Genomic DNA, 27498 nt, shown 5'->3' on the forward strand with positions numbered 1-27498 from the left:
CAAGTGGCTCACAATCTAGTAAGGAAGGGCAAGCAAATAAGCAAACAATTACAATACAGTGTGAAAAGTGCAATGGCAGATTTGGGTTTAGGAAGGAGAAAGGAGAAAGTAATTAATACGGGGAGTGGTTAGAGGGACTGAGGAGAGGCAAAGGTGGCTTTACAAAGAAGACAGTGAGTAAGACGCATTTTAAAGGATAAACTAGAATTAGGCCAAAGTGAGTGGAAAGCAATCTAGGCAGGAAAAACAGCATGTGCCAAGAATTGGTGGTGTGAAATGAAATGTTAGAGTAGTTCAGTACTACTGATTTTAGAGAGTAAGTGGTGGAAAAATGAAAACAAAGAGATAGGTAAGAGCCAGATCATAAAGACTTCTTATGCCATGCAAAGAAGTCATACAGTAATACTGTATGCAATGAGGGGCCATTGAAGGTTTTTAAACAAGTTGTGGCAATATAATGTCAAGAATATTCACTTCAGTTACAGTATGAAAAATGGAAGACAGGAAGGGAGATAGATCAGTTACTATGGCAAGGAGTGTTAGAACTAAGGCAGCAGTAATCATGGCTAGAGATGTTGAGGACTTTGGCGTACTACATAGGAAGAATCAGGGGAAAGAGGCTCTTCTACCTCCATAACAAGCCCAGAGTAAAAAAATAGAAGTGGAGTAAAATAATGTGCAAGAAATAAGAAAGAAAGAGCTGAGGTTTCAGGAACCTTCCCTCTCAAATCAATTTAGTGAATCAAGGAATTTTACAGGAAAATAATGAATGGGGGAGGGTGATCAGGATTTTTCCCTTCACAAACAATAATAATCTTTTAAAATGATCCAAAAATCTAATTTTTAAAGATACTCAGACAATTCTGATGGTCAGCCAAATTTTAAATCAATGATTCTGACTCTAACATGAAAGAACACTAAGAGAAATGGGAACTGGTTAATATAATACTTCTAAACTAATTATACCATGTACTGGTGTTTCATAATGCCTGACCTATTTGGAACTCAGCTGAGGTACATAAAGTGAGCTAAACAATCTTCTGAGTAGCAAGATGATTGTCAAGTCTCAGCACTGGAACACACATGGTTAGTAACTGCCAGCAAGACATAGAGAACGGGCAAAGGATAACCTGCACACTAAGAGAGAGGAAAAATGCTGGTGGGTTGAATCTAGCTACTAGTAGAAACAGTATTTACTATTCAGAGCAAAACAAATATCTCAAAAGTACTCAAAGGAAATTTATGTTTTTTGAATTCTCATTATTCCTATTCACTTAAATAAAAAGAAATAGAACTTGTGGAACATGATTGACTTGATTCTGGAAAATAAAAACAATAATTACAAATAATAACTATGTTATTGCTAAGCTCAGTGAAGATATGCAGCATCATGTGAAAGGCAATATACCTTCAAATTTTACCTGTTGCTTTAAAAAAAAAAAAAAGGAGGAGGGAGGGAAAGAGGGAAAAAGGACAGAAAAGGCAGGCAGGGAGGGCAAAACACCCAACATTTACCAATAAGTAGCAATTCTACACTTAAAAAGTATCTACCATGTCCTATTTAACACCATGAATTTGGGGTGGCCCAACACAAGTGCTGGCATATAGTGCTCAAGAAATGCCTATCGAATGAATGCTGCATTAAAGAATGACTACAGCTTCCCAACAAGTAAAAGAGAGAAATATTTTCCACAAAAGATAGAAATACACGAAATTTATTATTCCCAATCTGATAACCCGCTGAGGTTCAAACAAAGTTGCAATAAATCAATGGATAGCAGATCCACAGGGATTATTTTAGGACAAAAGATGGTTGAATATGCCTGAAAAATTTTCAGGTTGAATTCTAGAGAATAAACTGTCTTATGACAAAATAAAATGTCTGTTAGTATCTTTGTTAGACAGAACTAAGGTATCTATCTGCATGAAAGAATGGCATTCCTTAAATGCAAGCCCATCCGCTGACAGAGTCCTCTTTTCATGCAATTTTGAGCAAACGCTTTATATCTTTGATAACTAAAGAGGACCTTACCACTTGCATGTTCATTCTCTAAGAGGTATTGATACAATCGCACCCCTGTAAGAAGCCATTGCTTGAATGAACGAAAAAAATTAGTCATAGGTTGCATTTTCTTCCCCCATCAAACCCAGTCATTCTTTTGTCCGTAAATCACAAAATGTATACTTTATCTCAAGTCACACACACAATCATTTTTTGTGAACTACTTTCCAGCAGAGAAACAATTATGACACAAAATCAAAGTGAAAAATCCTCATATATATCCAAAGGCATTTAGTGCCTGTTTTGAAAATGGAGCTGGCAAAAAACCAATTGCACATAAGGCTCCAAATGCACAAAGCTGCAGAAAAGTCTTCATAATAAATACCTCAGTTAATAAGCAACGGAAACTTCTTGAAAAGCTAAGAGGTGAGATCTAGAAGCAATAACATTTTGTTTATTCCCACTTAAAAAAATATTTTTTATTATCTTGCAGTAGATTTTACACCTTTTTAGTTACAACGAAGGCATGCGAAGACTTGTTATAATCAATATGTGACTTGCCTGCAGTGTTAACCATATCAGTAAAGTACACTGCTCCTGTACTATACATCTTGTGCTCTGCTCTCCCTTCTCCCACCCCTACCCCTACCGCCTATGTAGGCACACCACAAAAAACTGCTGTAGCAGTGAGCATATTTCTTGGTTAACATCCGATAGTAATTTAAGGCAACAACTAATTTTCAGCTGACACATTAAAGATGGGACCCACTTAAAAAAGAATTCTAGCATCAAACTACACTACCCCAGAGAATAAGACCAAGATAAAGATTCTCCTCAGCTATCTTCTCCTCATGTAAACTATGGAAAAAATGACCACTGGTTTGCAAAATCACAATTTTAAGAGTACTATCCTCCCTCCTTTACTGTCTTTCATCCAAGAGTATCACGCTGCTTTGCTAAGGCTAATTAAGCTATACAAAACCCCAGTGAGGTAAGCATTATCAACAAGTGAGGGTTAATCCTTTCAAAGAAAGACTTGGACATTTTTTTGTATACAGTCTTGCTACCTGGCTGAGGTATAACACTACTGTCAGAACAAGGAAGTTGAAATTCAAAAATACAATGTATTAAGCTTTCAAAAGTAAAATCTTACGCCCTTTTCATGTTCTTAAATACACCAATCTAAACCTGAACTTTTAATTTTGCCTTTCATTGAAAACAATGACAAGTAATAGTCCAAGAGAAAGTCACATACACTATTAATAAAGTTCAAAGGTAAATCTGAATTTCTTCATATTGAAATGGGAAAACGTTAAGCTGACTTCACATTCATTAAAGTAACCAATATTTTCAACACAACTATTTTTAGGAACAGTTCATCCGTTGCCCAAAGGCTAGCCTTTGTTTCCAAACTATTAACAAAGTATTTTCTTCCATTTTTGCACAACATTACACATTACATATACAGGGTCCATCACAATGCCCTTTTTTTACTACAAAATCTTTTATTACAAAATCATAAGCATAAATTCTGTAACATAAAAATACCACACTCAAGTACACCATATGACATTTTGGGTAAAATGTTCAAATAAAACTATAAATTATTACACCCATATTATTACCCTACCAACCACACTCAGGCAGGCATTACTTCTACCAGGCCCTGTATGTGCATGTTTTTAAAATATATATAGATAAAAAGACTCAAACAGCAGGTATAACATTTTCCCAAGTCAACAGAGAAATACGTTTTTTTCTCCTACAATGAAATGACAAATGTGTAAATTCCCAAAAAATAGCACTAACACCACCTTTCTCCCCATGAAAATTTGTATCAAGGTAGATGGAATGGCAGGAGATGAAAGAACATTATTGTCCTTTGTCTTCAGACACATAATGCAGCCTGAAGCATAAAACCTATTTCCAACAAATGGCAAGAGACTAGGAAAACAATGTTTTAAGTAAGATTTCACTGCAATACTGAATCCTAAAGTTACATGGTACTGTCTTGAAACCTTCTGTCTGAAAGCAAGGAGCATAGGCTTTTCCTGTGTTTCCACTTCACAAAAGGGCTGTAGTTCTCCCATATGCCTAATGTATCTAGATACTAACTCACAATTAGGAAATGGATAAGTGACATGTTAGGTTCTATCGGGCTGCCATCTAGGCAATGAAACCTTTTCTATTAGTCAAAGCTCTGTTCAGTAAATCTTGGTACTTGAACAATTTGGTTCTCCACCAAGTTAATCACGTTAAAAAAAAAGTCTCGGTTGTCTAATAAAACTTTGGGTCTTGATTCTCCACCCGACAAACCTTTCATGATGATATCTGCATGATTTTTCACATATATCTCAGGGGACAAACAATGGGGATTTGGTTTTTGACAAATTGCTTTTGGAACAATTTTCCAGAATGAATTAAGTTTGAGAAATGAGGTTCCACTATGTTCTTAATTCGCTAAAAAGGAGACAGAAAGACATCTCAAAGATTTTCCCAATGGTGTCTATATTTTTGGCCCCACGATGATAAAATATAAGAACAATTCTGCAGATTAAGTCAAGATGTTCAGAATTCAGCAAAAGTATAAACTTTTCTGTCTTTTATTAATCCCATGTGAAGAATGAACTGGCTTTATTGTGTTGAAAAGACTCACTGCAAAGTCATTTCCAATTCCAAAGTCTTAGAATTAATGTTTTCCATGTTTTAAGTGGCTATTAAAATATTAAATTTCTGCCCATGAACTGACAGTCAACAAGTGATTCTTTGCGTTATAAAGAAAAAAATGTGAACTTGTAAGGACAAAATCAAGTAAGCAAATATCAAAGCTACTAAATGCACAGTTAAGAGATTACTCTAACATATGAGGTGATCCACATGTCATATATTTGTTTATTCCCTCATAGATAGGGAAGATATCTCTGAGAGGACGTACAAGAAAGTGATAGAGGTGACTGCCTATGAGAAAACGTTGGAGGGGAGGTTATAGGGGGAAATTATTTGCCACTGTATACCCTTTTGTACTATTTGAATGTTTTACCATGTCTACATGTCACCTTTCAAAAATTGGAGTCTCTTATTGTGTCAAAAACTATTAAAGTTTAAGTTACATATTTCTTTATTACTATGAGAAGAACAGAAAGAAATCAGAAGAGAGGTCTTCATACTAAATGAGTGAAGACTGAACAACTTTGAGTCAACACATTTAAGGCAAGGCCCTTGCAAGTAAAGAGTGAATATCAAAGCAAAGATCTGAGAACCACCAGGTTGTATAATTATACGCCTTTATGACAATTATTATTTTCAAGTTTGTACAGACCCATCATTCCTTATTGTTTTTATGCACATACATTTAAGTAATGCTATCCATACACTTTGATATTTAGGAGCAAGTTTCTAATGAATCAAGATTCTTTTTTTAAATGATGTTTCAGAATAAATAAATCCAGCCAAATTATCTGTAAGAACAAGGAAGTAGTATTCATTGGTAGATTTTATGACACCTTTTTCCTAGCAAACACTTACTACTGAAATTGCCTCTTCTCTGTATACTACTGAAAAAAAAAGAATAAAAATGAGGGGGAGGCAGGAGTGGAAAGAGGGAGAAGATAAAAGAAGAGTTGGAGAGTAACAAGAACTGGGAAAGGATATACAGGAAAAGGAAAATCTTATAATATGGTCTTTGTAAGACTAAGAATCACAATTCACTCAAAAAACCATTTTGCCAAGTGCTTGTTACATGCCAGGTACCTAAGAACACAAACATAAATTAGCAATACCTACTACCCTCAAGGAATTCACTAACTGTTGTAAAAGTCAGACACAAATTATGAAAGAAGAATTATATTACATGTAATAACAGTTATGATTCAGTATGAGGTTTTGGACTAGAGCAAGAATAGACATCTGGTGTAGCTTATGAGCTTAAAAAGGGCAGCCCCACTTGAGCTATACTGAAAATTAAGGAAGTGTTCATAGGGCAATGAAGGGAAAGACATTTCAAACGGAAGGAAGAGCATGAGCAAAAGATCTGCAGTATGAAAGAGCACACTGTATTCAGGAAATATGTCTATAATTTTATAGGGCTGTAGTATATGGTGCAGCAGAGAAGACTAGAAAATAAAAATGAAAAGGGAAGTTCACGTGGAAGACAGAAGAGTGGGAAATTAAGCTAAAAAAGTGAGTCAGGTTTTTTAAACCACAGAATGCTTGTATTAAAAGTAAATTATTATTTAACATATAATTACATAGTATATAAATGTTAAATATTTATTATAATATATAATATATAAATATTATATCATTAATTGTATAAATATTCATTGGGGTGATGGTTGGTGGTAGTATTTTATCTTTCAAAACCAAATTTCTTTGGAACACATATATACTAATTAATGATGTATAAATGAATGGCTCTATTTACCCATTACCCTTATCTATTAATCGTAGCAGGTACAGTGGGCTCTCTACTTGGAAAGTCTGTTGGATTTATTTTGGTTTACATAAAGTCAAAAGCAGTACAGTGGTATTTATCATCATAAATTATATATAACTCACAATTATAATTAATTTTAATTGGTTACCTTCACCCCAAAAAGTAAATTACAAATGTTTAATGATACAACTAATGCATTGGCACATTAGCCTTCATAAATCAGGCATGCATACATACAAAGTAACTGTACAGATCTAAGCCCCAGTAATATTTATATTTAATACTATTTTAACAGTCCAAGAATGCATGAGATTCTGTGTTAAAATCGTGCTGCAACCTGGTTGATATGGCCCAGTGGACTGAGCACTGGCCTGAGTACTGAAGGGCTGCCAATAACAATTCCCAGTCGGGACACATGCCTGGGTTGCAGGCCAGGTCCTCAGTTGAGGGCGTGCAAGAGGCAGCCAATTGATGTTTCTCTAGCACACTGATATTTCTCTCCCTCTCTTTCTCCCTCCTGTCCCCTCTCACTAAAAAATAAACAAATAAATAAATACAATCTCTTAAAAAAACTGTGCTGCCACTGTTTATGTCTACTTTATAAAAGTTTTCTAAATGTTACCTAAAGAACATAATTTTATTCACAAAATATTAAATAGCATATGTACTATAAGAAATAAGTTTGCCTTAATGAAAATGTCTAGCCTATTTGATACATATACAAGGTCTGTCCAGAAAAAGTTAAACCACTGTTAATATATCAAGAGCAGTTTTGCACAACACTGATGTAAACTGACAGCCAAGGGGAGTGGACTGGAATGTTCAAGTGTGAACGATGACAACTTCACTGTCCTAGTGAACACCACTGAGTGAGCATGTGCACTGTGTGGCTGTCGCATTCAAAATGACTAAATGAGTAGAGCAACAAATCTGCATCAAATTTTGTGTTAAGCTTGAACATTCCTCTGCAGACACTATTCAAATGTTTCAGAAGGCTGAACCTATGGGCAACTAGTGACTGGCAGCTTCATCACAACGACACGTCCACTCGTGTCATGTCTTGTGTAGAGTTTTTGGTGAAACATCAAATCACCCAGATTCAGGCCCCAGAGCCCGCATTCGGTACTCTGTACCTTCTGGCTTTCCCTCAACCCCCCAAAAAATTCAGATTTGAAAGGGAAGCAATTTCAGACTGTCAATGAGATTCAGGAAAGTACAACTGGGCAGCTGATGTGAATTGGGAGAACTGCGTGAGGTCCCAAGGTGTCTACTATGAAGGCAACTGAGGCGTTATTGTCCTATGTACAATGTTTCTTGTATCTTCTTCAATAAATGCCTCTACTTTTCATAATGCATGGCTGGATACTTTCTGGACATACCTTTGTGTACATACACACACACACGCTCACATACAAGCCTATTACAGCTCTGTGATAAATTTGGATCTATATACTACTACCTTAGAAAAATCTTAATTCCATCTATTATTAGTTGTGTAAGAGAGTAAAAAGGGGAGAAGACAAAGAATCAGAAGACTTGGACTCTTGGCCTAGTTATAAAATAAACTAAATATCTGATTTAATTCATGTCATTTCTGGACCTCACTTTTTTTCTGTCTGTGAGAGTCATGCATGATGTTTTCCTAAATATATGAAATATTTTATTTTATATTAAATAACTTTCCCTAAATTTATAAATATTTACTTTACCAAATTTTGTAAGTCAGTACATACTCTTTGAATGAAATTAAAAAGAGTATGTAGAAAACAACCTCAAGTACTACCACATATAAATAGTCATCACTTACATTAAGTTAACATAATTCTAACCATTACAATGTATATGTGAAAATAGATGAAAAAGCTCTCATAAAAATTGCATGATCTTTTTTGTGCTTTTAAAATATAATACATTTACTATAATAGAAGCAGGACTTCAGTGAAAATACATGAATTTTTAAATTACAAATGGATATTTTCTTTAAAAATCTAAGGTTAAAAATCAAGGAAACATATTAATAGATTGGAGTAATTATATCTTTATAAGCACATTTTTAATTACAGGTGTTATTAACTAGTACACGTGAAGACTCACACTTCTTCTCAACTCCAAATACTACTGGCATTTTATTTTTTTATACTGTCTAGGTTCATAACAAATATTATAGATTCCATAATCATAAATTATATGAATGTCTAGTATTCTATATACTATGACATCACTTGCCAGTTTTGTTACCAATTTGTTTTATCGTTTGATTGGCTGGATTTCATAAGTGATATTTTTTCAAGAACTCATGGGTATTTAGGAATGTCTGCCTTTTAAGTTTACACTTGAATGACATCCTAGCTATGAACAGTATTCTTGAAACATTTTCTCTCTCTCAGAAGTGAACAGACATTGCTACATTGGTCTGCAGTACTAACAGTTCCTGGGAAGATATTTACTGACAGCCTGATTTCCACCCCTTTGAAATGACAGGCCCTTCTTTCCAGATATCTGGAAAAATATTAAAGTTCTATCATTTAACCTAGATATGTCAAGCAATCAAAATCCCTAGAATCCATAATATTATTTTATTTTACAAAGTCAGCATACTTTGATACCAAAGCCAGATAAGGGCTCTACAAAAGAGACAACTACAGACCAATATCTCTGATGAATATGGAAGACAAAATTCTCAACAAAGTATAAGCAAATCTAATTCAATAGCATTAAGAGGTTCACGAACATGATCAAGTGAGATTTATTCCTGGGCTGCAAAGATTGTTCAACATAAGCAAATCAACAAATACAATATACCACATTGACAGAATCAAAGTTAAAAACCCTATGATTCAATAGATGTAGGAAAAACATTTGACAAAATATAACATAATAACTGATAAAAACACTCAACAGACTGGGAACATAAGGAGCATATCTCAATACTTTAAAGGCTACATATGATAAACTCAAAGCCAACATCATACTCAATGTGAAAGACTGAAAGCTTTTCCTCCAAGATCATGAACAAGACAAGGATATCCACTGTCATCACTCCTATTTAACACTGTAAGGGAAATAGTTGTCAAAGAAATCAGGTAAGAAAAAGAAGTACAAGGAATCCAAATAGAGAACAGACAGTAAAATTGTCTTTGCATATGAATGATCTCAAGGGAAAGAGGTGGGGGGGAGGCAGAGACAAATGTATTTAAAAAGTAAATAAATTAAAAAAAAAAATTCTAAAGGCTCCACCAAAACACTATTAGGACTTATCAACAAATTTAGTAAAGTAGCAGAATAAAAGAAAATCAATATATAAAAATCAGTTATTTCTATACACTGCAAATCAAACATCTAAAAAAGAAAGGTTTTTAAAATTCCATTCACAATAGCATCAAAAACAATAAAATACAGCTGTCCCTGTGACAACAGGGGTTTGAATTGTGAGGATCTACTTATATGCAGATTTAGAAAACTTGCACTGATGTGGACACAGGCAGTTCAAACCCATGTTTTCAAGAGTCAACTGTATTTTCAATAGTAGTTGGAAATCTACATATGCAAAAAGCTAACTGAAGTTATACTTAAATTTTCAACTGAGTAGGTGGTCCATGGACCTTACTCCCATGTTTATCAACAGCCAACTGTACTTAGGAATAAGTTTAATCCAAGAGTTTAAATCTGTACACTAAAAACTACAAGACTTTGGTAAAGAAATTGAAGACAACACAAATGAAAAGATACCCCATGTTCATGGACCAGAAGAATTAATATTGTTAAAATTTCCATACTACCCAAAGTCATCTATAAATTCAATGCAATTCCCATCAAAATTCCTACGGCATTTTTCACAGAAATAGAAAAACAATCCTAAAAACTGTATGGAACAAAAAAAAAAACAAACAAACAAGTAGGCAAAGCTATCCTGAGAAACAAAAACGAAGTTGGAGGTATCACTCATACTAATTTCAAACTATACTACAAAACTATAGTAATCATGTACAAACTAATGGAAAAGAATCAAGAGCCCAGAAATAAATCCACATTTATGATCAATTGATATATGAAAGGGGAGCCAAGAATGCTCATCAGGGAAAGAACAGTCTCTTCAATAAGTAGTGTTGGAAAAACTAGATATGAACTAAAACAAATATTCCAAAAATATATATGGAACCACAAAAGACCCTGAATATTAACAGCAATCTTGAGAAAGAAGAGCAAAGTTGGAGGAATCATGCTACCTGATATCAAACTATTGTATAGGGCCACAGTAATGCAAACAGCATGGTACTGGCATTAAAACAGACATATAGATCAACAGAACAGAATAGAGAGCCCAGAAATAAACCCATGCCTTAACAGTCAATTAATATTTAACAAAGGAGGTAAAACCCTACATTGGGCTAAAGATAGTCTATGCAATAAATGGTGTTGAAAAACTAGATAGATACATGCAAAAAAAAGAAACTAGACCACCTTCTTAAACCACACCAGAAGAAACTAAATATGGATTAAAGGCTTAAATGTGAGACTCAAAACCATAAAAATCCTAGGAGAAAACATAGGTAGTAAAATCCTGAACAATTCTTGTCACAATATTTTTTCTGATATATATCCTCAGGCAAGGGAAACAAAAAAGAAAAATAAACAAGTGGGACTACATCAAATTAAAAAGTTTCTCACACAGCAAAGGAAGCCATCAACAAAATGAAAAGACAACCATGGGAGAACATATTTTCCAATGATACATCAGATAAGGGGTCAATAGTCAAAATTTATAAAGAACTTATAAAACTCAACACCACAAAACCAAACAACCCCATCAAAAAAATGGGCAAAGGACCTGAATAGATGCTTCTCCAAAGAGAACATACAGATGGCCAACAGACTTGTGAAAAGATGCTCAACGTCCCTAATCATTAGAGAAATCCAAATTAAAATCACAAATGAGATATCATCTCACACCTGTCAGAATGGCTATCATCAATAAATCAACAAACAAGTGCTGGTGAGGATGTAGAGAAAGGGCAGCCCTCAGGTACTGTTGGTAGGAATGCAGATTGGTACAGCCATTGTGGAAAGCAGTGTGGAGTTACCTCAAAAAATTAAAAATGGGTCTGCCTTGTGACCCAGTAATTTTACTTCAGGAAATTTATCCAAAGAAACCTGAAACACTAATTAGAAAGAATACATGCACCCCTATGTCCATTGCAGCACTATCTACAATAGCCAAGATAAGGAAGCAGCCCAAGTAGATAAGTGGATAAAAAACCTGTGGCACATTTACACAATGGAAGACTACTCAGCCGCAAAAAAGAAGGAAGTTTCACCCATTGTGACAGCATGGATGGATCTGGAGAACATTATGCTAAGTGAAAAAAGCTAGTCAGAGAAAGAGAAGTCCATGTGATTTCACTCATATGTGAAACTTAATGAACAAAATGAAGTAACAAGCAAAATAGTGAGAGACGTAGGTAGAGAGCACGCTGTCAGCTGTGGGGAGTGGGGAGAGGTTGAAGGACTGAGTGAAAAAGAAAAAAGAGAAAGAACTCATGGGCATGGACAACAGTGTAGTGATGATTGCAGGGGTTAGAGGGGTGAGGTAGGTGGAGGAGAGTAAAGAGGGGATAAATGGTGATAGACAGACTGGATTTGGGGTGGTAAATATACAATGCAGTGTGCAGATGATGTGTTGTAGAATTGTGCACCTGAAACTTGCAGTGTCACCCCAATACATTTAATAAAAAGGAAAAAAGAGAAGCTTTTATACAAAATATATAAGAGTACCTCAACCAATAGAGAACATGGACTTGGTTACCATTACAGAACAGATTCTGTGACCATTTTTGCAACTGTTTGCTGTTATTTGTGTGTGGCAGAATTTAACCTGAGTCTTACCTTTACCATACAACATGTTAGCAAAATTATGGAAGAGGCCTACCTTCCTCATTGATCTCTAATTTTTGGAAGCTACCAATAGCTATTAAAAACAATCAAATAATAATAACTGATCAACTGGCTTAGGTTGGTTTGCAAGCGGGGGGAGGGTGTGTGTGTGTGTTTATGTCTACTATATAGCACTATCAGTTGTGGAGAGATGTGCTCTCCACAATGTTGGGAAGCCAGACCATATTTATTACTGAGATACCTTTTGCTTCCTTCTCTAGGATCAGAATAGGGCTTTCATGATGTTATATTGGCTCAAGAATGAATAGATCCTACAGTATGTACATATTTCCTTAAATGGAAATGTACAAATTGTTTGTGTACATTCCTCCAAAAAGATGATGTTAGCCCTAGGTACAAAAGGATCGTGGCATAACAAGAATTGAACTTAGGTCTGGCAAGATGTTACCTTGTATAGACAATTGCACAGGGACTCTAAATCATCAAGGAAAGCTACATTTAGATATATTACATCTATTCATATTCCATGTGGCCACACTACTTCCAATAAGCTTATATACAGGGCCTGGCACAAATAATGTCCCTTTTTTGTTACAAAATCTTTTATTACAAAATCATAAGCATGTAATTCTGTAACATAACAATATCACACTCAAGCACACCATATGACATTTTAGATGAAATGTTCAAATTAAAACTATAAATTATTATTTATTTATTATTACCCTACCAACCACACTCAAGCAAGCCTTACTTCTGCTGGACCCTGTATAACTGACCAAATAAATTAAGAACTTAATCTAAACTTATAGTAAGTGGTTATTCTCACAGATCCATGGTCAACATGAAAGGGCACAAATACTGATCCTAGCAAACTTCTGTGTCAAATGTGTCATTTATATTTATTTATACAGATTATAAGGGACTACTATAATTAATATCAATAATTATTAAATATAGTCCCTATATGCTTTCACAAGTGTATCTATATAACTTAAAGTGATAATGATTAAAATGACCATTTCTAATACTGATATATGGAAACCTCTGATCACACTTAATTACCCAAAGTATTGTAATATGAAAGCATATTTTGTCATTATCTATAGGCTAGTAAAATGTATTGTCCTGAGTTAATTCTTAAAGGAAGAGAAACTTGAGAAGGTATTAAAAAAATGACAGCATTGGCAGTGTACTGAAAATCAGATACAAGTTCACAATTTCTTGGAAGATTCTATTTCTTTTGCCAATGACTAGCAAAAAAATGACTTAAGTCACTTAGCTTTTGCACATATCATGTGGTAAAGGAGATAATATTTTTGAAGTCTGAATATAAATGAGAATTAACATTAAACTATACTTTTGAATTTCTCTTTTGTCTTTACTTGCACACATAACATTCTATACTTATTAATACACCTTTCTCTGCAACCCTTATTAGAATCTCTTATGCATTTCTGATGGGAAGCATCTCTGCCACACAAAGGCTTTTGCATAAATTTTAAAAGAACAAAAGAACTAAATTAAACTAAAACATATTTTATTTGAACCAGCAATAACAAGAAATACAAAGTGCTATTTTATACTGTACTTTTTTCTAGCCATTATAATTCAAAGGCTAACCCTAATATGTTGAAATGTTTTTTATATGTATTCACTTTCAGAATGCTTTGTCTAGAATACTGATCTATAAAACTAAACAACCACTTTGTTTCATGATTTTATCTAAATGAATTATAAATGTCTGTATGACAATCTTGAAAAAATTTCATAGTGATATAAAAGTTTGCCTAAAGGAAACATGAGAAATCGCCCAGGCAAGTTTTTTTTCCTAAGCAGTTACCAGATTATATGCCACCTATAAATAAAGTAACAGTGGAACAAATGAGTCACTTAGGTCATATTTCCTGCAATTATAGTAGTTACCCCCTTACCCACAGAGCATATGTTCCAGGACCCCAGTGGATGCCTGAAATTGCAGATAGTACCAAACCCTATATACACTATGTTTTTTCCTATTCACACATACCTATGATAAAATTTAATTTATAAATTAGGCACAGTGAAAGATTTAAAAAATAACTAATAAAATACAAATATTTATAACAATATACTGTAATAAGTTTTGTGAATGTGTTCTCTCTCTGATAAGCAATCTGGTAACTAAAATGGCTCATGGGCAGGTAGTGTATGCAGCATGCATACATGGGACAAAATTCACTTCCCAGAATGGACAAAGCAGGACAGCATGAGATTTCATAAGACTACTCAAAATCACACACAATTTAAACCTTATGAATTACTTATTTCTGGAATTTTCCATTTAATATTTTTCTGGCCATGATTGACTACCCATAACAAAGCATGGAAAATGAAACCACAGATAAAGGGGGACTAATGTATTTATCTTCAATTATCACAATAAGAAGTGTGCTTGGAGCCATTAACAGATCAGTAATACTGAGATAAAATAATAAAGGATAAAATGTTTGCTAAAATAAAGGATAAAAAGAATGTTTAATCAAGTCCCTAAACTCAAATTCATATTCATAATTTAAAATATATAATGTAAATTCACTTTGTCTATATGGCATTTATATGTGGAAGAAAAAATAGTTTTTCGACATATAAAAGTTTAAATTTTTTCAATTATTTAAGATTTTAAATATTATATAGCAGTGTTCTGTCTATGTGTCTATACACGAGGGGGGACCCCAAAAAATAATATATTAATAAAAAGTTGTGTATTTATTCTTACATGTTTAAACTTCAGCACTTTCAAAGCACTCTCCATTTAATGCCAAACACCTATTGAGATGTTTTTCCCACTGCTCAAAACAGTTTTTGAACTCATTGATTTTGATGCCCAAAAGGCACTAAAAGTTACTGCTTCTGCCATTTTTTTGTTTCAGCTCTTCAACATCAACAAAACGTTTCCCTTTGAGGCCTTTTTTCATCCAGGGCGACAATAAAAAATTATCTCGTCACTTAGGGTGAGATAAGGTGGACAGGGAGGGTGGGGCATGGGTGTCATGCCATTTTTGGTCAAAAACTGTTGAACACACAGCGTGGTGTGGGCAGGTGCAGTCGTAAATCACTCATCATCAAATGGGCAAATGCATTCAAAGAGTGTAAAAAAAATTCACTTAAGCCAAATACAGCCACTCACAACAACACTAACTAGTACACTGATACATACGGGTTCCTAGAACACCCACCTTAGCAGGGGAAGCCCGTACTGCAAGGGGCCCACCATGCAGATGACAACTCTGGTTTTTCTGGGTCCCCCTTCCTATATATATCTCTGGGTCTGAATAAGAAAATTAAGATGATGATAAATGATGATGAAAATAGCAATATATTCTCAGTGCTGTTTTCTCACAAAGGCTCTGTTCCCATAAAAGCTACTAATAACAACAGTGTGAAAGATATATGTGATCTTATACTTTTGTGCCACATTACCAATTGCTATAGTTATAAAACAGGGGTAGCTTATTTTTACAGACGTAAATTCATTGAACAATAAAATTTTCTGCCATGTTAGACTGTTGCTGGCTCTACAAGTAAGAGTGTGTTAATCCTATTCCCACACTCCTCTCCATGACAACTGTGGGTCATCTAAAATGAAACGAGGAATTTTTACTTTGTACAACACATTTTCTGGCAATCACTTCTATGTGGATAACCCCCAAAGGTATCTTTCTCTCCCATCCTGACTTTTCCCCTGAGTTCTAGACTCATTTTCCAACTTTCTACTGAGTAGGTTCAACAAACAAATCAAGCTCAATTTATCTGAATCTCATCTTGATATCTTTTTCTTAATAGATTCACTAAATCAGTCAATGAAGCAAAGATTAAAGCGACAGTTAAAAATTTCCAATTCAACTCAATTCCTCCTTTTCTTTACCACTCAACTGGGGGTACAATGGGAGAGAAAGCTAAAACCTGATGAAGTAGGTCTTAAAAATGGCAAGAACCAGAAGAGCTCTAAGGATTGTGCTACAGGAACTAATGGAAATTTCTTTATGGCAGCAACATCAGTATAAATGAACTTCAACCATTTTCAATCCAGGTAGAGGACTTTTAGTTCCAAGTAGAATGTAGTATATTGGCAAATCCAATTCCTGCTGTAATAATAACAGTAATACAAAAACTAACTTCTAAACATAACTTTTTTAAAAAAACCATCAGAGAAGTATCTAAGTGCATGATTAAAATAACTGAAATTCCAGAGGACAATAGTCCTGTCTATAAGTGATGTTCTTGCTTGGGGAGCACCTGCTGATTCTGTAAAGCACAGGCTTGGATCCCACAGAGCATTGATGTAAAAATTTGGAAACTGCAGGAGAAATAAACACATACCCAGTTTTCTCCCTGGTACATTTGCTGAATTCTGGGGCTCCAAAGGAGGCTAGAGAGCAATTGTTAAGACAGAATGAAATGTCTCGTAGGCTTGTGATATTACAAGATAAAGTCTTGCTTGAGGCTTACCTTACACTCAATGCTAATCATTTCTTCAGTGTTTGCTGAACTTAGACACTACATGGGGCAGGAGGCCAGAGAACAAAGCTTAAAAAGACTCAAAAGCAGACTAAATTTCCCATAGTATTTCAAGACTTAAAAGAAATCAATCTAGTTCTCAAGTTAAAATCATGGAAGGATTATATCTGAGTAACAAACAGGGCAGGCGTGGGCTAAGTTTTACAAAAACCACAATGCAGCCATGACCCAGCTCAATCACTGATTGCACTGGATTAAAATAGTAAGCCCAGTGATAATATAACCCTACCAGTGGGAAGTCTCCACAGTACAAAGAGACTAATAACCAGAAGAAAAACTCAAGTTGACCAAAACATGATATAGATATCATCTAGATATTAACACACTATGTAATATATTAGAAAAACTATGTATTTAAAGAAATTACAAGAAGCATAAACATGATTAAAATGGAGAATTTACAAAGAAATTCTGAAATTATAAAAATAATCGACTGAAAATTCAGGATCAAAATACATGGAAATTATTAACTGAGTGTGTTTAACATTACAATGAATTCAACAGAAAATAGGTTAAATAAATTGAAGACAGTTCAAAAGAAAAGATACACAATGAAGTACAATGAGAAATTAGATTGTAAAAGACACAAAAAGGCCTGTGATGTGCCATAAAAGGAAGTCTGATATATGTAGTTGAAGTTCCTAGAACTGAAAAGATAAAGCACTGTCCAGAAGCAGTAGGTAAGCAGGTAATGCCTGAGAATTTTCTAAAACATACAAAAGATATCAAATCCCAGAATTGAAGAGCTCAGTGAATTTTTAAGCTAGAGGAAAATAAAGCCATATCTAGGCACATCACAGTCAACTGTATAACATTAAAGACAAAAATTAAAATGCACAAGTAGCCAAAGGGACACAGGGAGGAACACTTGAATTGAAACTGCTGACTTCTCAGTAGAAATTATGAAAGCCAGAAAACAATAGAATGGCATTTCAAGTACTGTAAAATATTACAGGTGTCCCCCACTTATCCACAGGGGATATGCTCCAAGACCCTCAATGGATGCCTGAAACCATGGATAGTAGCTAACCCTATATGGACTATGTTTTTACCTACATCTACATACCTATGATAAGTTTAATTTATAAATTTAAGCACAGTAAGAGATTAACAACAATAACAAGAAAACAGTTATAACAATATACTACAAAAAGTTATATGAATGTGGTCTTTCTCTGTCTCTCTCTCAAAATATCTATTGTACTGTAGTTACCCTTCTTTTTCTTGTGATAATATGAGATGAACTGAGGTAAATGAGTAAGTAATTTTAAGTAAATTTAAGGATTACTTGAACACAAGCACTGCAACACCACAGACAGTTGATCTGATAACTGAAATGATTACTAAATGACTAATGGGCAAGTAGCACACACAGCATGGATACACTGGACAAAGGGATGATTCATGTCCAGAGTTAGGGCACAGAACAGGACAGTGCAAGATTTCACCACACAACTCAGAACAGCACACAATTTAAAACATGAATTGCTTATTTCTGGAATTTTCTATTTATTATTTTCAGACCACAGTTGACCATGGGTAACTTAAACCATGAAAAAAGCTAAACTGCAGAAAAAGGGGGAACTACTGTACTGTGAAACTAAATTCTATACTAGCAAATATATCTCTCAAAAATGAATGCTAAAAAAATAGTTTTCATAAAAAGAGTAATCAAAATAGTTTATTGCCATCAAATCTGTACTATAAAGAATTCTAGCCCTGGCTGGTGTGGCTCAGTGGAATGAGCGCTAGCCTGCAAAGCAAGGGGTCGCTGGTTCAATTCTGAGTCAGGGCATATGCCTGGGTTGCAGGCCAGGTCCCCAGTAGGGAGTGCGTGAGAGGCAACCACACATTGATTTTTCTCTCCCGCTCCTTCTCCCTCCCTTCACCTTAAAAATAAATAAAATCTTAAAAAAAAAAAAAGAATTCTAAAGGATATTCTTCAGGCTGAAGGAAAATGATTGAATGGAAGAATTAAATTGCAGGAAGGAAAAAAGAATATTAGAAAAAATAAATATGTGGTCAATTATAAGCAATTAGGACAATTTTAATCAAAATTATAACAATGTAATGTGCAGGTTCTAACAAACACTGGGTTAAAATATATGACAATAATAAGACCATAAGTATATTGGGAGGATTAAAAGTTTGATGATAAAATTCTTATATTACTCTAGAAATGATAAAAATATTAATTCAAGATAGATTATAATAAAAAAGACTATTTTATAATATCTAGGGTAGCCATCAAAAGAATAAATTAAGCCCTGATTGGTGTGGCTTAGTTGACTGGGCATTATCCCACAAAGCAAAAGACCACAGGTTCAATTCCGGGTCAGGGCACATGCCTGGTTTGTGAGTTCAGTCCCCCATTGGGGCACTTACAAGAGGCAATCGATTGATGTTTTTCTCTCACATCGATGTTTCTCTCCCTCTCTTCCTCCTTCCCTTCCTCTCTCTCTAAAAATAAATAAATAAAATCTTAATTAAAATGTATAACTAGATCTATAAGTGAAAAATGATAAAAACTCATCAGTTCAAAAAAAGGCAACAAAGAAAAAATATGGATTTAAAAAAAGAAATGATGGGTCTTTTCCAGCTCTGGCCCTGGACTCAGCAGCCATGGCAATGTTGATGCCCAAGAAAAACAGGATTGCCATTTATGAACTCCTTTATAAGGAGAGAGTGATGGTGGCAAGGATATACACATACCTTAACACTCCCAGGTGGCAGATAAGAACATGCCTACTTCGCACATCATGAAGGCCATATAGTCTCTCAAATCATGAGACTACAGGCAATAACAGTTTGCCTGAAGACATTTCTACTGGTACCTTACCAACAAGGTCATCTAGTATCTCAGTGATCGTGCCTGCCACTTTGTGCAGCAGCTGGCCTGAGACAGGCAGGCCAAGGCCCAAAAGTCTGGAGGGTGAGAGACTTATGAGACTCACTAGTGAAATTCTAACAAAGATTTAAAATAGAATGAATACCAATTTTACATAAAGCATTCCAGAGGATAAAATTGAACTGTATAACCTTGATAGCAAAACCCAAAGACATTATAAGAAAAAATTTCATTAAACATGTCTTTTTAACATAGAAAAAATACAAAATAAAACACTGGTGAATTTAATCCAGCAATATATTAAGAGGCTAATATAACAAACTCCTGGAAGAAAGCATCTAATTGTCAGACTGGGAAGGCCAAAGATCTTGACTAAAAATCTCACTACAATATTCTAACCTAAGGAAAAATAAAATATTCTTGATGGCATAAGGAATAATAGATGCTGAGCTGCAAAAATAAAATCATATTTAATGGAAAGTTATACCTGTAAATAGACGGCAAGTGCCCCTTGAATTCCAATCTATTCACTTGCTCTAGGAATATAAGTACACTCGGTCATGAGAGATGAGCAGTTGCACAGAAAAGAGCAGCGAGCAAATTCTCCAATCAACCAACAAAAACGAAGGCATCCCTATTTTCTAATACAAGCTTCTCAAACAGAGGAAGTAAGGAATGACCTGTGAAACAGCACATCATTCTCTTTGTACCCATGTCAGTGTTCCATACTTCTATTGCCTGGGACAAATTTTTCCACCAGAAGATTCATGCTTTAGCTCTATCATATTTGAAGAGATTAAATAGCTCAGAAAAACATAAGTTAATTATACATTCTTTGTAGTTTATAAATTTACAGTTTACAGCTGACATCTAACTTTCCAATCAAATTTTTTTCTGCCTTCCTGGACCAAACAAAAAACAAAAGAAATAAAGGAACAGGAAAAAACTTATTAATAGGTTACAAAGTCATATTTGCATTTTATAATTTATATTATCAAAATTAATGAACCTAGAATAACAATGATTTGAGTTAAGATGAAAGGTGTAAATTAAGTGCTCTTTAGATTTTACAAATTCTGTTCATTTCTGATACCTGTCTAGTTTAAGGTTTACAGCTCAAGGGGTTTCTGAACAAGTTTTAATAATTTTCCAGGTGTTTCTGCTAAATTTCACCTCTGACTGAGACGCAAAGTGGCAGGTTCAAATCCCAAAATGCAAAGATTCTGTGAACTGATGGCAATTTCACATTACTAAAGATTAAGACAAAACAAATATGAAATATGGAACGGCATTCTATAAAGTGGCAAGCTGAGAAAGTGATGATTTCTAAGTTTTTAAAAGAAAGCTTACTGCATATATACCTAATGTGCTGGGGCAATCAACATGTAAAAAGGCAATGTCTGGAGAAAGCCAAATAAAAAAGTGTATAGGAAACATGAGGAAGCAAGCCCATATATCTTGGTACAAAAGCCAACAGAGTCAATCATTAATTTAATCTAGGTGAGCATCATTTCATGCCTAGAATAATACTGTCTCCTCATTAATTTCACTTCAGTCAGGCACATGCCCAAAAATCATTTGAAAAATCTAGATTTTCGTAAGCCATTTTCACTGGGTATTCCTTAGCTGAAAACCCTACTTTGGTTCCCTATTATCTCTCAACCAAGTTTAAACTAAACTCTGGTTGTTGAGAACCTCCATGATTTGACCTAATCTAATCTATTCAGTATTACTGCTGCAGATGAGAATGGTGGGTTAATAATGGCTACAAATTCTCTGTAGTTTCTCCCTTCATTTTCTGAATATAGAGCTCCCTTTGGCTTGCACAGACTAACAGAATGTGGCAGAAGCAGTACTCTGTGACTTCAAATGCCTGGCCTCAGGAGTTGTTCCTGCTCTTGCCCTCTTAGAGCTCTATTAGGTAAGAAACCTGAGCTATCCTGCTGGAGGAGTCACAGGGAAGGGAAGCAGCTGATGGCTCCCCTGCTAATCACGCCAGACCTGTAGGTGAGGTCATCTGAACTGCCTTCTAACAGATATGTCACATTTTTTAGTAGACTAGAAGTAGCAATGATAATAATTCTCTAGATTCCAGATCCAGTTATTTTATTTAAGAATCAATTTTTGTTTATTTCAATGTTATAGTTTAAACAAACTCAGCCTCTCAATGATACTGTTTTTGTTATAATCCATATGTTAAAAAATTTAATATATACTAATTTAAATCATAAAAAGTTTGCATTTAAGGTATCAAAATTATCAAAATGCTGAAGATAGTTATAAGTGAAATATAAGTACACGAATTAAATGGCATAGTTTTGCTATATTAAAATACATATGCAAAATAAGATTTGCCACTATTGAGAAATTTTGTTAGGTATATACATATGATTAGTATAAAAGTGCCTTACTAAGACATTTAAATTTTTGCAAAAATAGTTTACAGAAATCATAAAGTATTTTTTAATAGCTGAATGAAATCCTGCACCTAAAAACAAAGTACAATATCTCATCAATCTTCCTTCAGTTTTTTAGAACCTACCGGAGAGATTCGGCCATACGCCTCAAATCTTCATTTTGCTGTTTTAAGCGTTCAAGCTTTGCCAGGATCTTGGACAGTTCTCGGCTAGAGTGATCAGGGTGGTCATTATCTCGTACCAAATGACCACCTATATAAAACAGCAAGGTCCCCCAGGCAAAAAGAATGAGCATAATCCAACGCCAGGAACCAGTCCATGGCCGCATTTTCAGATTTTCAACTCACTCCCCTGGCTTTCTGGAGTTCAAAGAATTGCAAACATCATAATTCTGTTTCCTGTTAGTACAAAGATAGTAGTAGTCTGTTGTTTCAACACATGATGATTCAGACAAATTAGTGTCTCTCGTAGTCCTGTGATGAATCTTTCAAAGAGATGTTCTTGGTGGTATAAGTAGGAAGCTTTATTGTCCTGTGCTTCATGGACTCTACATGCTGTGGAAAGAGTAAAATACGTATTTAAATTATTTAGAATATATTAAAATACCACATACTGAGATTCTTGGAGTTAAAGGAATCACATTGGTGTTGACTGGTCAACAGACTGGCAAATCACTTAAGCACCAATAATAAGTAAAAACCAAAAGCTTTTAAGTCTGCATATTAAATCCACCAGGTACATCAGGGTTTTACCTGATAAATTAATTAGCTCTAAGACAGAAAATCCTCTAAGCACCATTATCATCTTCCTTTCTTACTTATATCATTATAAAACAGGTCATATATGAAGATTAAAAGATTGTAACTTTGAATAATCAATCATAACCAAACAAAATGTATTCAAGTATATAATTTGAACTAATCTTTCTGTTAATTCAAAAAGAAACATTTTCTTTTTTTAAGTGAATTCATTCTTACAAGATCTCAATTCCATCCCCCTCCATCTTACTGCTCAGCTACATTATATCACTTAACTTTGCAGGTGACAGGCAAACTGTCATTTTTAGGATAAATTATAAAAACAACATACATATTAGCCAAGCAAGTTATCACCACCATTAAGCAGCTGGCAACCACTCCAAACATTACAAGCAAAGGTTCATATGGAATAGGCTGGATTATTCCTTCCTCAAATTTATTTTAAAATACCAACAATTGCAATAGAATTCTAGTATCAGTTAACTCTTAGTTATTGTGCATATTAAACTACAAATGCATATGCTTTCCCAACACTAGCTATGGGTTTCATTTGTCATTTCTCCAGGATTAGGCTTAGATTTCCCTTTGGAAATAACACAAAGAAAAAATTTGCAAACAAAGATATATTATTAACACAACTTGATAATTCCAGGACTACACAGGAAAAGTCTTATCTCCAGGTACATAGTTCCTTGTAAAAGAAAAGAAATAGTTTCTATATATGAGACTGAATATAATGGAGACTTTAACACTACTTAAACATTTACTAGATGAGATAGAAAAGTCAGAGAAGAGACTTGAAAAATTAGAGCACAGAGCTGCTATTTTTCTACTTTTGAACCTCAAATCTCAATGGTTTTAAATTGTTTTTAAATGACTAAGTATTTAAAGAGAAGAAAATCTCTTCAAATGAGGTCCTAGAAACATTCCACATCCTTGCAATTTATTTCTACACTATACTCCTCATTGTTACTAGATCACACTGCTTACAAAACACAATGAAAATAATTATACTCACTGAAAATTGTTTGAAAACTAAGTAAAGAAGCAATAGTCCAAGTGAAAACTCAGTGTTTGATGTGGTGTTTTAATAACTATTCTTTAGTCTATTGAGGACAGTCTTTTTACTGACCACTCACTGTTCATTCTGTTTCTGACTCAAAATCCTTCGTAAAACCCTGCTCCTCTGACCACTGGTACTCCCATCTACTCACTAAACATCAGAATAATTAAAGTCTATTCAGTGTCTCAGATAAAATATCCAGTTATGTGAGGTCTACTTTTCATGTTATATAGAAAAAATGCAGACATTCAGGGATTCCTGGATAAAAACAAATTAGAAAAGTGAATCCACTCAGATGCTCTAAGGGATGAATTTAATTAAGTCAACAAAAGAAGCACTAACTTTTGAGTTAATGTTTGTGAAAACATATATTAAACTATAAAATGCTATCATTACCATATGCTGAAAATATATAGTAGTTCATTTCAAGCTACAGTAATAAGATATTAAATTTATTTAAATCTTTCCCTTCATAGTAAAAGTTAACTTAGGAAGATAACTGTGATAAAAGAAAGAGCTTTCAAAACAAGGATCATTAAAATAATAAGATGATGCGCTGTAACATTTTACCTAAAATTACAACAAAAATTATCATAAATATTCAAAGCCAGCAAAAGTATAATATAAATTGAATAGAAACAAAAATTTACAGAAACATACATTTTGTTATACAAAGTAATCTGGGATTTTATAAACCACCATCAAAAGTCAATATATTAAATTCTACATTTTACAGCACTATTGATACCACATGAGTTATAAAAAGCAAGAAATTATTATTGGAGCAAAAACAGTCATTTTCTTAATTAATATCATTTTAAATGTTTTTGAAGAGAATGTTCCCCCAAATTTTACTGGTTCATGGGAGTAACAAAAACAAGCCAAGCTAAAAACCAAGTTGCTTTCTATATAATTTTCCTTAGCATGATTTAAAAGAGCAGTTACAAAGTTTTTCCTTATCCATAATAAATGTCTGATTACTTATATGTCTAACGTTTGAGACATGCCTACAAAAATGTAAACTTCATGATTTTTGTCAATTTATTCACTGATGTACAGTAAATACTGAGAGCAGTGTTTGGCACTTAGTAGATACCAACAAACATTTTAAATAAATGAGTAAGTAAATTAATGATCGAAGGATATGATTGATCCATGACATAAACTAGAATGACAAATGACATAGAATCCAAGCATATTCTTCTTCAACTGCATTTTATGTCCACTTAAGAAAGTAAATATGAATGTAGAATGTCAGTGCTATTTTAATAAGAAAAACAGTTCAAAAATAAAATAATTCAAAAACTTTACAATTTATTATTGTTAACATAAATCTTGCAAGATACCCATTAAATGATTAAAATAAGCTGGCCTAAAAGGCCATAAGATCAACAGTCTTATAGTTACCTTTTAACGATGAGAAAATAATTTCTGTTTACTTTGTCTTATTTTCCTCATCTAGAAGAATCACTTTGCAAAGACAATGGGGAAACTGAAGAAAGTATGTACAGCCTTTGATATGAAAGCCACTCATTTTATTTGTGGAAGAATTTATTAGTAAAAATATTTCAACATCAACTACATGAACTAATTTCTGACTATATTTTATAAAATTAAATATTATTTAGCAGTAAAAAGAAAAAAACTAATGTACACAAAGACATGAATGAATCTCATAAACATCCCTGGCAAAAGATGCCAGGGACAAAAAAAATATGTTTTTATATGAAGATCTAGAACAGAGAAACAAAAAGATAGTGACCAGAATCAGAACAGTGCTTGCCAGGGAGCAAACACATGACTAATTAAAAACGGGAATGACAGTTACATGAAGATATAGATTTGGGAAAAATCATCTAACTGTATACTTAATATGGGTACATTTTATTGATATAAAATATGCATCAATAAAGCTGAGAATTAATTTTTTTAAAGTTTAAACTATCTTTATTTTGTGAATGTAATTGAAAATATCAACAAATGAAGGTTGCTAATTCATAAAATGGCTAAATTATGTGTCTTCATTTTCTATTTCAGTAAGACACTTTTTATTTCAGCAAAATCATCATTGTATACTCTTACTTCTAATGAAAAAAATTTCAAAAATTACTCTATAGCTATAATCAACTTCAATACAAATGTTAATGTGAGAATTATATTTTCCATACATTTAATAGACAGTAACAATCAACTCAACTAACAAGTAATATAATTAATAAACACTGCTGAATTTTCTTAGCATCCAGACTAACCTTTGCTCAGAGTAAAAGAAATAATCATAAATATTCAAAATAATGATTCTCTAAATTATAATAAATATCTACTACAGAAAACTACCATCCTTAAAAGAATTTATTTACTCAACAACTGGAAAAAGTAAAATGGAAATTATTATTACAGAGTGCTTCTTGTGATAACTCAATGCAATGGAATAAACTAAAAAATTCAATAGAAAAATATAATCATTTATTCAACAAATGTAATAAATGACTAATATAATATAACAGAGATTAAGTAGACTATTCTAAAGGCATTAGTTTGGTAAAAGAAAATATAAATAAAACTTTTAGAGAAAAGCTAATTATCAATTGTAAAGTACAAATATTTAAAGAGCCCCATACATATATAATTCAATTCTAGATTAACCTACACCCAACATTGTATCTTTAAATATTTTCTCATTTGATCTCAATTCATTTTCAAGGTAAGTATTATTATGTAATTTATTTAAAATCATTCTCACTAGCCAGCCTCCATATATGGGAAAATGGTATTTTATAAAGGTGTATGTTTACTAATTTAAGAGATAGAAAAAAGCAAGTAAAAATAGTATCACAAATTAAACTGGCCCTTTAATAGTAGTTGAAACAACTTCTATTCATGTAAAAGTGCTTGGTGAAACCAACTTTTAATAAACTGAAATGTAGAAGAGAGGGGAAAAATATTTCATATAGCCCCTACCAAGACTATAAAATTCAATTTTCTCTCATTACTCAGAGAGTCATCTATCATACTTTCACACTGTTTACCAATAAGGTCACAGTATACACACATATGAATGAATACATGAGCAGAAAGTACTCTTACTATTCACTGAAACCAGTCGATATCTTAGAAATTAATCATCCTATTTATGAAATACAAACACACAGTCACATTTATGAGGTTTCAGGAGTATCTTATTCACATTAATTCAAAATAACACACCAGGTTATGTTTATTAATGCAATTAATTTATACTATTCAAATGGGTCCAAAAATCTGGTCTTGACATCTTTACCTTCAGCTCTGTAATACTGTCCCAAATGGTAATACTAATAAATTCAAAGGAAATATATACTTTACCATTTTATCTGGTTATCAAGTGTGTGTATGTATGTGTATATAAATATGGTATACTTGATTGGCAGCATGACATAGTAAAAAGAGCAATCATTTTAAATCAATCACTAGCTATATGGGCAGTGTAACCAACTATAAAATGGGAATAAGAGTATATCTTCATCACATTATATAATATATG

At 33.5% G+C, this 27498-nt stretch overlaps 1 protein-coding gene across 5 annotated transcripts in view; it reads right to left on the reverse strand.

The window, feature by feature from the left end:
• FUT8 (fucosyltransferase 8) overlaps positions 1-27498 on the reverse strand; it is a 181483-nt gene that overhangs the window by 77942 nt on the left and 76043 nt on the right. For 4 of the 5 annotated variants that reach the window (XM_054567426.1, XM_054567425.1, XM_054567422.1 and 1 more), the window contains one exon: positions 22280-22708. In XM_054567426.1, the coding sequence (XP_054423401.1) occupies positions 22280-22482 (203 nt within the window). In that variant the 5' untranslated portion in view covers positions 22483-22708. Of the gene's footprint in view, positions 1-19274; positions 19337-22279; positions 22709-27498 lie in introns of those variants that run through there. The other variant, XM_054567427.1, reaches the window with a different exon arrangement.

Source organism: Pteronotus mesoamericanus, unplaced genomic scaffold (genome assembly GCF_021234165.1).
Source record: "Pteronotus mesoamericanus isolate MK-2021 breed Mesoamerican mustached bat unplaced genomic scaffold, CSHL_Meso_final contig_182, whole genome shotgun sequence".
In the NCBI taxonomy this organism is placed as follows: domain Eukaryota; kingdom Metazoa; phylum Chordata; class Mammalia; order Chiroptera; family Mormoopidae; genus Pteronotus; species Pteronotus mesoamericanus.